We start from the raw sequence: 12117 nt of genomic DNA, 5'->3' as shown, positions 1-12117 counted from the left end.
GCCTGCTTCCTTAATGTTATTTTCACCTATTCCCTGCTAACCAGTAACAGAGCCTGGTTTATGGCTGATACTACCACATCTCCTTGCTCTAAAGATGCTTCTCTAGGTCACTCAATCTGCTGAGTGTTATCCACCTTTTCATAGCCAGCTACGCATTAGGAATACATGCATTGCAAATGTCATCGTATCTGGTTTCCAAAGTGGTCTGTCAAACACTATTTTCTTCTGACAGTACCCTTAGTAAAAGACCCAGCACTCATTTTCTATTGAAATGGAAAAAGAAGATGAAATTTTCACACTTCACAGGAGGAAGAAAAAAATACTATCTCAAAATGTTGAGGCTGAGAGAGCATTATTTTCAGCTTGGTTTTCAAGCCATTTCCAGCAAAGGGCAGCTATATTCCATAGTATTCATCAAATGCTAACCCTATTGATTTCAAATAAATGTATGAAAGATGAAAATTTCAAAAGCTATACTTCAAATGCTTTTTATTTGAATATTTAAAAGGAAAGCAATATGTCCTGTATTTGACTGTTCAGCTTCAGTTAAACCTTTTACTGGTATGCAAACAAGAAGAAAAGTACTTAAACGTCTATAACAGACATCTGCATTTGTAACTAAATTAACATCAAAATTTTGAATTAAGAAAAAGTATTGACATCAAAACAAGGCTTCCTTTAACAACAGATTTCTAACATAATACACATTGATTTCAGTCCAACTTTTAGATGTGATAAAAAATTAGAACATTGTTATAATTAGTTCAGGGAGAACTCAGAAGTAAACTTACTTAATTTATTTGCATAAATTGCCATTCTGTTATCTTTAAAAGCAAATGCAAATTGGCTCTGTCTGATATGATGATGGTTATTTGGCTCAAAAGTGCTTCAATTTGCGTAGCAATCTGGTGTCGTCTCTGCAGTGAGGCGATCCCAGGTAACATACAAATCCTGAATTATTCCAGAAATTAGTATGTTTAAAGCATCAATTTAAGTGCTAATTGCAGTAGTAATGAGAAAAAGCAGTACTACTGTGAGATTTGCATCTACTGCCCCATCAGTATGCCTGGAACGGCTGCTGACTGGCAGAGGATTTGGCTGCTAATTAAATAATTGTATGCATGGCAGTGTTCTCGTCTGATTCAATAGATGAAGATTAATCCTCAGATAAATATGTTTGGCTGGTATTGAAATGTCTTAGCAGTTTCTTCAGAAATAGCTTGTGTGTATGTGGTGTGTACGTTCACACTGTGAATGACTCTATGCCTCTATATGTCTATGTTTGTAAATACAGATGCATATAAGAGGGAAAAACATAACGCCTTAGCATCCTGTAAAGAGAAAGTTTCATTTCTGTGAGTTGGGAATGGCCATGTTTGGTACAGCAAAGTTATGACCGTATTATGCAGGTCATTGCAAATGTGAAACCTTTATACTAACATTTTATATCCTTTAAGGCTTTTTTTTTCAGGAAAAAAAAAAAACAAACACAAAACAAAACAACTATTGTGATACCTTGCACAGAATTAAAATTCATATTGAGACTGCCTGTTGAGTGTCTTTCAATGCACGCTCAGGGGCCAACCAAAAGAAACATTCTCAAATAGATAATGCACCTTTATAATACATTTTCTATAAAGAAATAATATAAGATTACAGAGTTTAAGCCTAACATTCTGGAACCAAACCTAAACAAAGACAAATAAAGTACATACACCACTAAACTGCCAAAACCACTCTTTTCCTAACAAACCTTTTACATCTCACTCACAGTATATTGAACCTGTATCTTAAACCTGTTACTAGCATGAAACTGGTAAAGCTTGAGCTTTACATAAATCTGAGGGAGACAGGAAAAGGAAGAAATTGCACATTTGGAAAGAAGAAAATGTTTTTTTAAGCAGATTGGTAATTAATTTTTAAATAGCAGCTCTTGAAGCTGCTCATGGATTTGGAATATTAGGCTAAGTCCTGGAGAGGCAGATTATTGGCAAAAATGTTAATGATGTTATCAAAGGTTCAGGAAGAATTTCTTAGGTGATTATGGTTTGAATCTGTGGGTTTGATAGGTATATGTATGTATAGTATATATGTGCATGCACACATTGGGCATGTTGATATATTTAAAAGGAGAGAATATGTGCTTATGTCATCCTATACAGACAAAAAAAAATAAAACGGTAAAATTGTCAAGAAATACCAAAATGACACGGGAGCTTGAGTTTAATTTTCCAAAAGTTAGTTATAATCCTAAACCTCATTGAAAGTCAGTGTGGCTTTAAATGCTGACAGCCTAAATTAAAAAACTGTTTAGACTGTCACTCTGATCGTTGGCCTAAGCTCCATGTTTGTTTCAGTGATTCGTTCTGAATCATATTTCTTTCATATTCTGGATTATACTTCTTAGAAACTGAAAAATCTTTTAAATCTTTTTCAGTTTCTAAGTCACTTAAGCATTAGGCACCTCTTAAAATACTAAACTGATATTTTTATTATTGAAGAAGAAAAAAGAAACCTCAAGATTGAAAAAAATATTGTCCCTGCTGTGGTATTAGCTGCCTTTACTCTAGAAGCATCTGTGTTCCTATAATCTTCTTTTTCATTTTCAGCTGATGCTGCTTGAAATATTCCTCAGTAAGAAAACCATTTTTTCATTTTCTCCATGTTGCATGGATGGTAAAAAGGCTGTCTGCTGTCCTTGCTGTATCACACTGATCAGGCAGTACTAAGTTTGCCTTCTAATCTTCAAATACACAGGGCCTGGAGAATGATGTATTACACCTACTTTCTTATCTAATCAGAAAGTTACTCAGGGTTACTTTGTTTTGTTTGCACTGTAACAGCGTCATGAGGACATGACAGCCTTGGACAAATAGAAAGTCTTGGGTTTGTATGGTATAAAACAGACCAAATCAGAATCTTCAACAGAGCTACAGGTAACACCACTGAAGGACTTAATACATTATGATCTCTGCTGAAATTAAACTTTGTTCTGACATAACTGTAACAGGCCCTGTCCTCTGAGATACTACACATAAAAGTTTTCCACGTGATGATATCTAAAGAATAACCAAAGGGGAGATCACTGGGTTGGTATATATTATGGTGCCTCTGCTGAACACAGCAGAAGTGCGTGGCTTTGGGGCATGCAGAGTCCCACACTGTAGGTCTGTACAGTTCCCACCACAAACTGCATCTTAAAAACCTTTACACGAAGCAGAAAATCATTTGCCAGTTAAGGTGTTACTACACGAGTTGTCTTATCCAGTGTGATCTGATGGAGGTGATTTTAGTGGTGTCTTGTGTGTTAGAAGTAGCAACATCCTGGCAACAACTAATTAATTAAGAATGTCTGTGGTGGTTTTTCTTCATCTTCAAGGTTCTGCCTTTTTTCCCCTTTCAGAGTTGGGACAAAGAGGGATTTCTTTTCCCTTAACATTCTAACTGTTCACTTTCTGTTAAATTTTCCTGTCCTTTCCTAGCTAAGGCACTATTAAGAAAATCAGTGCAATTCATCGGTGTCCCCTGTTTTTCTGCTGCTGTTCTTCTGCTGAGTACTCACAGCTGGCCCTCCCCACCTTCTCCATTGAACAGACACAGCTGTTCATGCAGCACACAGAAGAGAGAAGAGAGATTAGTTTTTAGCTTAAATCAGTTTTCTCATTTAGCTCAGCTAGGCTGTGGTAATGCAGCCATTTTAATCCCACCTAAGTCTGTGCTGCAGCCGAGACAGGCAGCCCTGCCCTCCTCGTGCCATTGTCACCTCTCCTGACCCCGCGGACTACACAGCTGCACAAATGCTGCTGCTGGTTCTGGCCAGGAGGTGGGAACAAGCATCTGGGGACGAAGGGAGGAGGGATCATATCAACCTTCTCACTGACAGTCAAAATGGCCTGTAGCCAAGCGGCTACGCGAATACTTGTGCCAGCAGGGGCGGAGGCTGGAGCACTTCTTTCAGAAGCCCCGAAGGTTCATGCTTATTCAGAGTGCTCGCGGGATTAGAGAATATGCTTCCACAATCAGCTTTAAGCTGATCTAAGTTCATGCTGTCACCAAAATGATTAGCAAGCTGATCCATCTAGCTGCACAATGAATCACAGCATGGGAGTGCCAACAGCCTGGGGACAGAGGGGGACAGCTACCTGGCAGGGAGGGTGTTGGTTGCTTACCCTGACTGCCATATCCCTAATTGTGTATTAACATCTACCATTACTGTCAGTATGAACCATGGCAATGATGACTCTAAAAAGTTAACTGAATTTTTATGAGGACTCTGTGCCTTCCAGCACAGAAAAAAGTAAGCAGACACTCATCAGGCACAATCTAAATGAAAATAGGTTTTGTTGCAACACAAAATGGTCAAACCGATACATGAAAAATAACATATACTTTAGTATTTCTCCAGATAAAACATTCTGTTCCATGCCAGTATTGCCCACACAACTATGCCTACGGTCTTCCTTCACACATGTTCCCATTTTGACATCCGCAGGCTCTTTACCAAGACCAATATTCATCTTTCTTCTCCTCCCACCCTCCAGTTTTTTATATGTGTTGTTTGAAAACATGGGTGAAGCACTGACTCCTGTTTTGGTTTGGAGGTGGAGGGGAAGAAGGGAAGGGCAGAGGGTGGCTCTTGTTTTTTTGTTTATTTTTCTCCCAGTGCCAGCCTCGTCTATCTTTTTTACCCATTGTGAGGCCACAAATCCCTGCTTCCATTCCACAGCCCATTTTTCCATTTTGTCTTCCTAACAAATTTCATCAAGTGAACATGCTGATTTTCTTTTTACTAAATGGAAGCCTGCGTTGCTCCCCTCCATTTTTGTCACAGCTTCTCAGTGCTGCTTTTCCTTGTCTGATGGAGACCAAACTGAGAGGTACATAGGGCTGCATTTTCAGGATCCATCTTTAAGGTTGAAGAGAGTGTCATGTTCACTGACACAAATCGTATCCCTCTAACACCAGTTCTCTGTACAAGGCTGACAGAAAGCTGAGGGCCTGTTGCAGCTCATGAGAAACCACAGAGAGTTAAGATTCCTCAGGAGGATTGTAAGAAGGAGGATTTGTGAATATCGATACAAGAAAACTTAAAAAAAAAAAAAAAGCTCAGGATAACTCTGGATATGCAGTTGAACTTTTGGTTAATTATCTGAACTGATCCTCCGAACTCTCTGAGGTTTGCGCATTGCTAATTAGCACTGCAGTGACTTGTTCTGTATGGATTATGCTAAGGAAGTTTCATTTAAAACTTAATTATACTAGTTTTTAAGTGGCTTATAGGGAAAAAATATTTTAATCGGGAGTGGTAAGGAATTTTTCCTCTGTTCAGACATCAGTAATCTTAGTGAGTGCTTGAGGAGTTTCACATTTCTTTTATTTGCTTAGAAGAAGGTAGAGTAAGAGGTTAATGAAAAGTATTTTATGCTTATGACAGAAAGTCTTACAATTATATATGATATTCTAAAACATAATAAAATATTTTGAATACAGAATGAGTATGTAGGCTGCACATTGAATTGTTATTGTTACAGTGACAATGGTCTGTGTTGTATAGATTGTCTTGTAATCCACAGGGATCTGTTTTTTCTACAGGCCTGGAATTTCTTGTGCCGTTTGCCAATTCTGAACGTCAGCCTGAGCATTAAGGGCTGTTGGGATGACCCAGCTCAACCACAGAACGAAGTGCCAGTTCCCACTTTGGCAACAGACACACGAGACGACAAAAGATGGATCAAATTACACGCTGATCAAGAGTATGTGCTCCAAATAAATCTGCAGAGAACCCAGATGGGGTATCAGGTAGATTAATTTATCATTTCCTTCCTAAGTGCACGAGTTTCCAATAATCGATTTATATTATCAATAATGCTTTATGCAGCATAACAAGTCTTACAGTTTAAGTATTATGTAAATTATAAACACTTTCAAAGCCTTTTCTGTGTTAGTAATGAACCAAATGTTTTTGCAGGTTGCAACAGGATAGAAAATAAGCAGCTAATGTAAAATCCTAGACCAGTTCCAGTCAATGAAAAAAATCTCTCACTTTTTACAAACCAGAAACTCATAAAGTTCATATGCATGGGTACCATAAGCAGTGACAGCAGAGATTGTAACTTCTGAGGCAGTACTTAAGTACTTGCCAGCCCCAAAGCCTTACCACTCATCCTGTTGCACATCCTGCTTCCCCAAACCCATTTCTAAGCTTCCTTATTACTCTCCCATGTGCCTCCAAACTGCACACCAGAGCCATACCTATACCTGTTGTTTCTACTCATAACACGTCCCCAGACCTTTGCTGAGGATGTTTTCCTCGTATTATGCATGTGAAGCTTTTTTTAACAGCTCCTAGAGCAACTTCTGCACTCAATTCTTTTCCACACCCAAATTTCAGTCCCACCCCTTTGCCCAGTTAAAGCACATCCCATTTCCTCTGGGTCATATTCATGGGCCAAGCCAGAAACAGGTTTCCAGCTGCTGGAAGCAGCAGCAGTAACTCACTGTTCCTGGTTGTCGGCTCTTGGTAGAGTTCTGACCATTCCTTCTGTGCTCAAATCAGGCACTGCTGACACTGTAGCTGTCACCTATAGATGCACTTCTTTTGGTCATTTGCATGCCATGGGTGGCATACGGACCACCATGATTGTCATTTTGCTAATGAATTTCTCTAACATTTCAAACAACTAAGAAAAATTATCAGCATTTTTGTTAAGATACAAAGAAGAGTTCAAGATAAAAGCAGAGAAGAGTTTTAGATGTTGGTTCTGACACTCTTAAGACAGCTTCATTTTGATAAAAAGAATAATAATAATGTTGTAAATCCTGAAGTTAACTTACATTAGTAAAATAATTATATTTGAAAAGTATTATTTTTCCCCAAAAGACTTCTTATCCTGACTACAGCAGGTTCACCATAGCTTCAAGGGGACACCCTCTCATTTGTAGGAAGGAAAAAGGGTCAAAGCTCCTCCATAAAATGTTCTGTTTGCTGTGCCAGTTACTGACAGAGACTTTTCCTAACAAGAAACAACTGAAAAGAAGGGAGCAGGAGCATTTCATGCAGTGATCACCGTTTTATAAAGCTCTCCTAGAATTTGATCCCTCTTTTGTAAGAAACAGCTGGATCAAACTCTTTCTGAAGCTTCATTGCTACGATGGTGCTTTTTCTTCTGTGTAAATCTTCAGTAAAGCTTTTCTGTCTACAGAACACAAGATGAATGCTGATGGAGTGCTCATCACTGTATCTTCAGCTTTCAGGAGCAAAGTCACTGTCTTAAAGAATCACTGAAATAATCTTTCTTTTTGCTATATCAACCTCAAATAAAGACTTCAAGTGCTGTTTTTGTCTTTATATTAATCTTGAACAATATTGTTTAGCATTTTTTAAAGACACGAGGTTTACAATTAACCCTTCTGCAGAGAATGGCATTTGGAATATATTAGATGAAATTACAAAAAGGGAACAGTATTTCCATTCAAGTTGTAATAGCTCACAAAATAAGTAGAATAGTATCTTGTACTCTGGGTTGTTCTTTGTGAGCCACGATTTTATTAAAAACAAAAACAACAAAAAAAACCACCACACAACAACAAAAAAAACCTTCATCTGGAAAGAAATAACAAAAATACTTTAGTCTGGCTAAATTATCATCTTATCTAAAAATTCACAACAATGTGGTTTTGACCTGTTTTTCAATCAAGGCATTTTGGAAAGGTGATTTCTAGTTTTATTAAACTGTTTCTTTTCCCCAACAGGGAAAGCAAGACAGTAAGGCAGTGGCTCCTCGATTCCCCAAAGTTAAAGATGAAGGATGGTTTTTGATATTGGGAGAAGTTGATAAAAAAGAACTCATCGCCCTGAAGAGAACTGGATATGTCAGAAATCGAAATACCGTTTCTGTTGCTTTTTTTACTCCAGAAACTCCTGGAAAGTATGACAAATTTACAAATTAAGTTCTCTTAATGCTCATCTTTTCCAAGTAGTCAACACCTAATTTCCAAACTAACGATTCTGCTTTCTACCTTTTAGGTGTATCTACACATTGTATCTCATGAGTGACAGCTACCTTGGCATGGACCAGCAGTATGATATTTACCTGAACATTATACCCGCTGGTACATCAGCACAGATCACAACAGAGACGTCTGATGCTGTCAGTCACCTGGCTCTGAAGTAAGGTGATCTGAAAAGTCCACTCAAAAGAACTGGTCTTGCAGCGAAGCCACCTGGTCATTCTGGACATCCAAAAATGCATTTGCCTTAGTGGAATCAACTTCAAACCTCAAGTCAAGTGGGAAATATAAAGTGACTACTGTATTGACTCTGGGAACACAGAGTTAGCCACAGTGGCCTTATTCCTCTATGAAGATTTGTCTTTTCTTGTTTCATCTTTCTTCTTTCAGAAGTTGTATTGTTAACTGAATTTTGACACATCAAAATAAAAGACTAAAAGATACTGCAATTTGCACAAATTTAAGGCTATAGTCTTAATTTTGAAAAGTGTTCTGTAGCCTATGTGTTAGTGTAGTTTAAATAGTCAACTTTTTTAATTTATAGGGAAAAATACAAAATTTGTTCTAAGAACTGCTGAAAAGGTTGATGGATGTGTTCTATTTCAATAAAAATAACTCCATAAGAATGTTTTGCATTAGACATTTCAGTGTAAAACATGAAATATATAGTAAAAAAATCATCCTGTTACACATACTACATTTTAAAGGCGATAATCTAAAGGAAAAATTTCACAAATTTACATTCATTATATATGCAGTGAATATGGTTATAAAGGCATGATAAATAGTATAAAATATTTCCAGCATAGCAATTATGTGATTTATATGGATCATAATTCAAGTTTACCCTTTACATGGATGCACACACACATATATATATATATACACATATATATATATACATACATACCATACATACGTATTACATCTTTACAATTTCTTTAGTGGGTTTTTTCCTGAATTTTGAAGGACTAAGGTGTATAAAATCGAGTGTCCTGTTCTAGGGTTCAGTGCTAAAACAGGCTACTACCTTTTGTAAATGGAAGAGTGAAGCTCCAAAAATGGAGTTTACAACAGGCAGCTTGATGAGCAAGGACAAGTTCTGCCTGACAACGGGTGTTCTCTAGGGGATGCCCAGCTCAGTGGTAGCACCATGGAGACACTTCTGTCTGCCAGATGTAAATCTGAAAGGAGAAAGTAGCAGCTTCTGTCTTCTGCACAAGACAGGGATGAGGCTGCTTACCAGGATCTATGATCCTGAGGCCAGGCCTCTGCTCAGCCTTAAGGAGATTCAAAATGCTGGGCAAGGAGTTGGAGGCAAAACACTGCAAAAACATCACACATCTTCATTCAGATAGACTAGCCCTTAAATGGAATATTAATATTTATTTGCACTTGTTCAGCTTTGAATTTAGCCGATAAGCCTTACCATTCTGAGGGATCATTTTGCTGTCATTTCCACTGTGTTTCACCATGTGAAAGAATACAGCTGAGTTGTTGCCTGTAAGTTTCGCCCCACCCCCCCCGCCAAAAAAAATTACACTGGTGGTGCTGCACCCACATAGAAGCACAGAATGGCTGAGGTTGGAAGGACTGCTGGAGGTCACCTATAGTTGAGTTTTTTCAGAGATCTTCACATCACCAGATTGTTAAAAAATTCATAAGTTGACTTTATTGCCTAAGAAACTGGGAAAATAACAGAAAATTTGTCACTCTATTTAGAGCCTGCTGGATGATACAACTGCCACCTTTGCCATTTAGACTATATCCAGTATAATATGGTGTGTGTCTCACAGCAAACAGATATTTTTTTTTTTCAAATTGGTGAGCAAAAGTTTGGTTATACACACATTTACTTAGTCCTACGCCCATTTTTAAGAGAATTGTTTTCCCTAGTCTGCAAATAAATTTTCACAGAAATTAAGTCCTTTCTTTGGGAAAAGTCTTAGCTGAAGCAGTATATTGTCCCTCAACAATTTTAATTAATTAGGAAAAAGAGCTACGCCACAGTCAAACAACATACCAACATAATGACGTTAGCTCTTGTTGCTTTGTAAATGCACATCACAAAACAGTTTAACTGCAGCGTAGCAGACAATAGCTTCAGTATTCTGTGTTAATCAATTAAAGAGTTTCTATAATGTCATTTGTACCATTTGTACTTTGGTTTGGAAATTTTGTATTATTTCCTAGCATGTTAATTGTTTTTAGAAATAGTTTGGTGAAATTTCTAAATAACATATTTGAAACCTTTTTTTTCAAATGCATTGGATTCATAAAGGCAAAGTCTTAAGTAATATAGAATGGATTAAGCAAATTGATTAGAATCAGTATTTATCTGAAAAATCTGAGAGAAGGAATCCTGTTCTGTTTGAAACAGCTGCTTAGAAGGAACAATCAATACAGTGATAGCTAATGGTGCAAAGTAAGAATAGATAACAGAAGGATGAAAATCACAGAATAAATATATATATAAATACTTCAATAACGTCATTAGCACTATTATTGATAAACGAGAAAAATGACAGCACACACATATATTTTTAACATTGAGTTTCTCATGCCAGTTTGCAAGCAATTTTGGGGGTTTTTGTTCTTTTTTTGTCCCTTCTGGGAGGAGCTGCAGTTAGTACCTGCCTGCTCAGGTACAATTTTTCTTCCAAAACTTGGAAATAGCAACAAAATAACATGCTCATCTTGTATATCAAGATGTATTTAAGTCTGCCTGTGTGAACTCACCCTTTCCATCTTACCCTGTACTAATTTGATAATTGCATCACAGCAGCACTTAGCAGGAGCTAGAGGAGATTTGGGTATGTACAACCATCCTCCATCTCTTCTTAAGGAGCTCTTACAAAGCAATCTGTTATTTAGAACCTTACTTAAGGCTTTGCTTCTGGTCCAGGTCCTGAATGTGTCACAGTGGCACCATGAAGCCATCTTTGGCACTGCAGCTCTTTCTCTTCTGTTGGAAATTGAATCTTTGGAGGCCCTAATTCCACCCAGACTGATTCAGGGGTTTATGTTGCTGACTCTTCTTCGTTATTAGTTTGCTTCTAGAGACCATCTCTGAACCACCCCAGAGGAAATTTCAAGAAGTCTCAGTCATCACCCTCCATCCTGGAGCCTAATGTAAAACTTGGACACTCACTGAATAGGCTGCATTTAAATAAAGTTTTGTAATTCCAATTTTCTAGTTCTGGGAGGCACTTAAAATGAGAAGGTATCCCAGATTCACCTTCTCTAACACACCACAGCCTGAATCCAAATTCCTACATTCCTCCCTTGCTCAGGAAAAAGAGGCTGTGATATTTGTAAAACAGTTTGAAGAACTGGCCCAACAGGCATCACTTCTCTATGAAGAAGCTTATTTACTGCAGCCTCTTCTCAAATCATCACCCTCTTCTCTTGCGTCCACCCCTCCATTTAAAGTAGACTCCCCTTTACCTCTTCCACAGATATTTTCCATTACTTGTAAACTCCACAGTCACACCTGTTCAGAAGGTTATCCATATCAGTGGCAGTAAATTATCACTGAAGGAAATATTTAAGCTCATCTCTCTATGAAGTGGTATGGACACTATTCTAGCCTATGTAGGAAGTATCAAAGCAAGGCAATACAAGTAAATCGTACATATTTTTTGCAGATCCTAAAGGTCTCCGTAAAAAAGTCTGAACTAATGCTGAGAGCAGAAAAAAATCTGTATGATAATTCTGTAACCAGAAAGCCAAGCCACTGGTGTAAAAAGAAGCCACTCATGCATCCAAGTGTGCTTTACACCTCACATGAAATTGTAAATTTGGTTAAGTGATTTTTATATAAACTTTTTTATTATTATTGATAAAGGAAAGGGGAAACTTAAAATCCCTCCAAGCTTTGCAGTAAGAATCTTTTTCTTGTACTATTGCTATGTTAGCCATTCTTCAGATTGACATACTGTCAAATCCAGATGAAATATCAAAATGAATACAGATATAAAAAGGAAAAGAACTACAGCACCACCACTTCTGTTTAACCAAAGAAGTTATGGTATCCTGAAAATATCAGAAGTACTACTGTACACAATGCACTGTACAAAGAAGGCAATGCAATTTTTATTATTTCTA

At 37.5% G+C, this 12117-nt stretch overlaps 1 protein-coding gene across 3 annotated transcripts in view; it reads left to right on the top strand.

The window, feature by feature from the left end:
* The window catches only part of ASCC3 (activating signal cointegrator 1 complex subunit 3), a 267877-nt gene extending 259262 nt beyond the window's left edge, over positions 1 to 8615 (top strand). For all 3 annotated transcript variants that reach the window (XM_080341877.1, XM_080341876.1, XM_080341878.1), the window contains 3 exons: positions 5593 to 5799; positions 7753 to 7928; positions 8027 to 8615. In XM_080341877.1, coding sequence (XP_080198003.1) covers positions 5593 to 5799; positions 7753 to 7928; positions 8027 to 8174 — 531 coding nt within the window. In that variant the 3' untranslated portion in view covers positions 8175 to 8615. The remainder of the gene's footprint in view (positions 1 to 5592; positions 5800 to 7752; positions 7929 to 8026) is intronic.
* Positions 8616 to 12117: the final 3502 nt, after the last annotated feature.

The sequence above is a fragment of the Nesoenas mayeri genome, assembly GCF_963082525.1.
Source record: "Nesoenas mayeri genome assembly, chromosome: 3".
NCBI classification, from domain to species: Eukaryota; Metazoa; Chordata; class Aves; order Columbiformes; family Columbidae; genus Nesoenas; species Nesoenas mayeri.
This window is presented reverse-complemented; position numbering and strand designations above follow the sequence as displayed.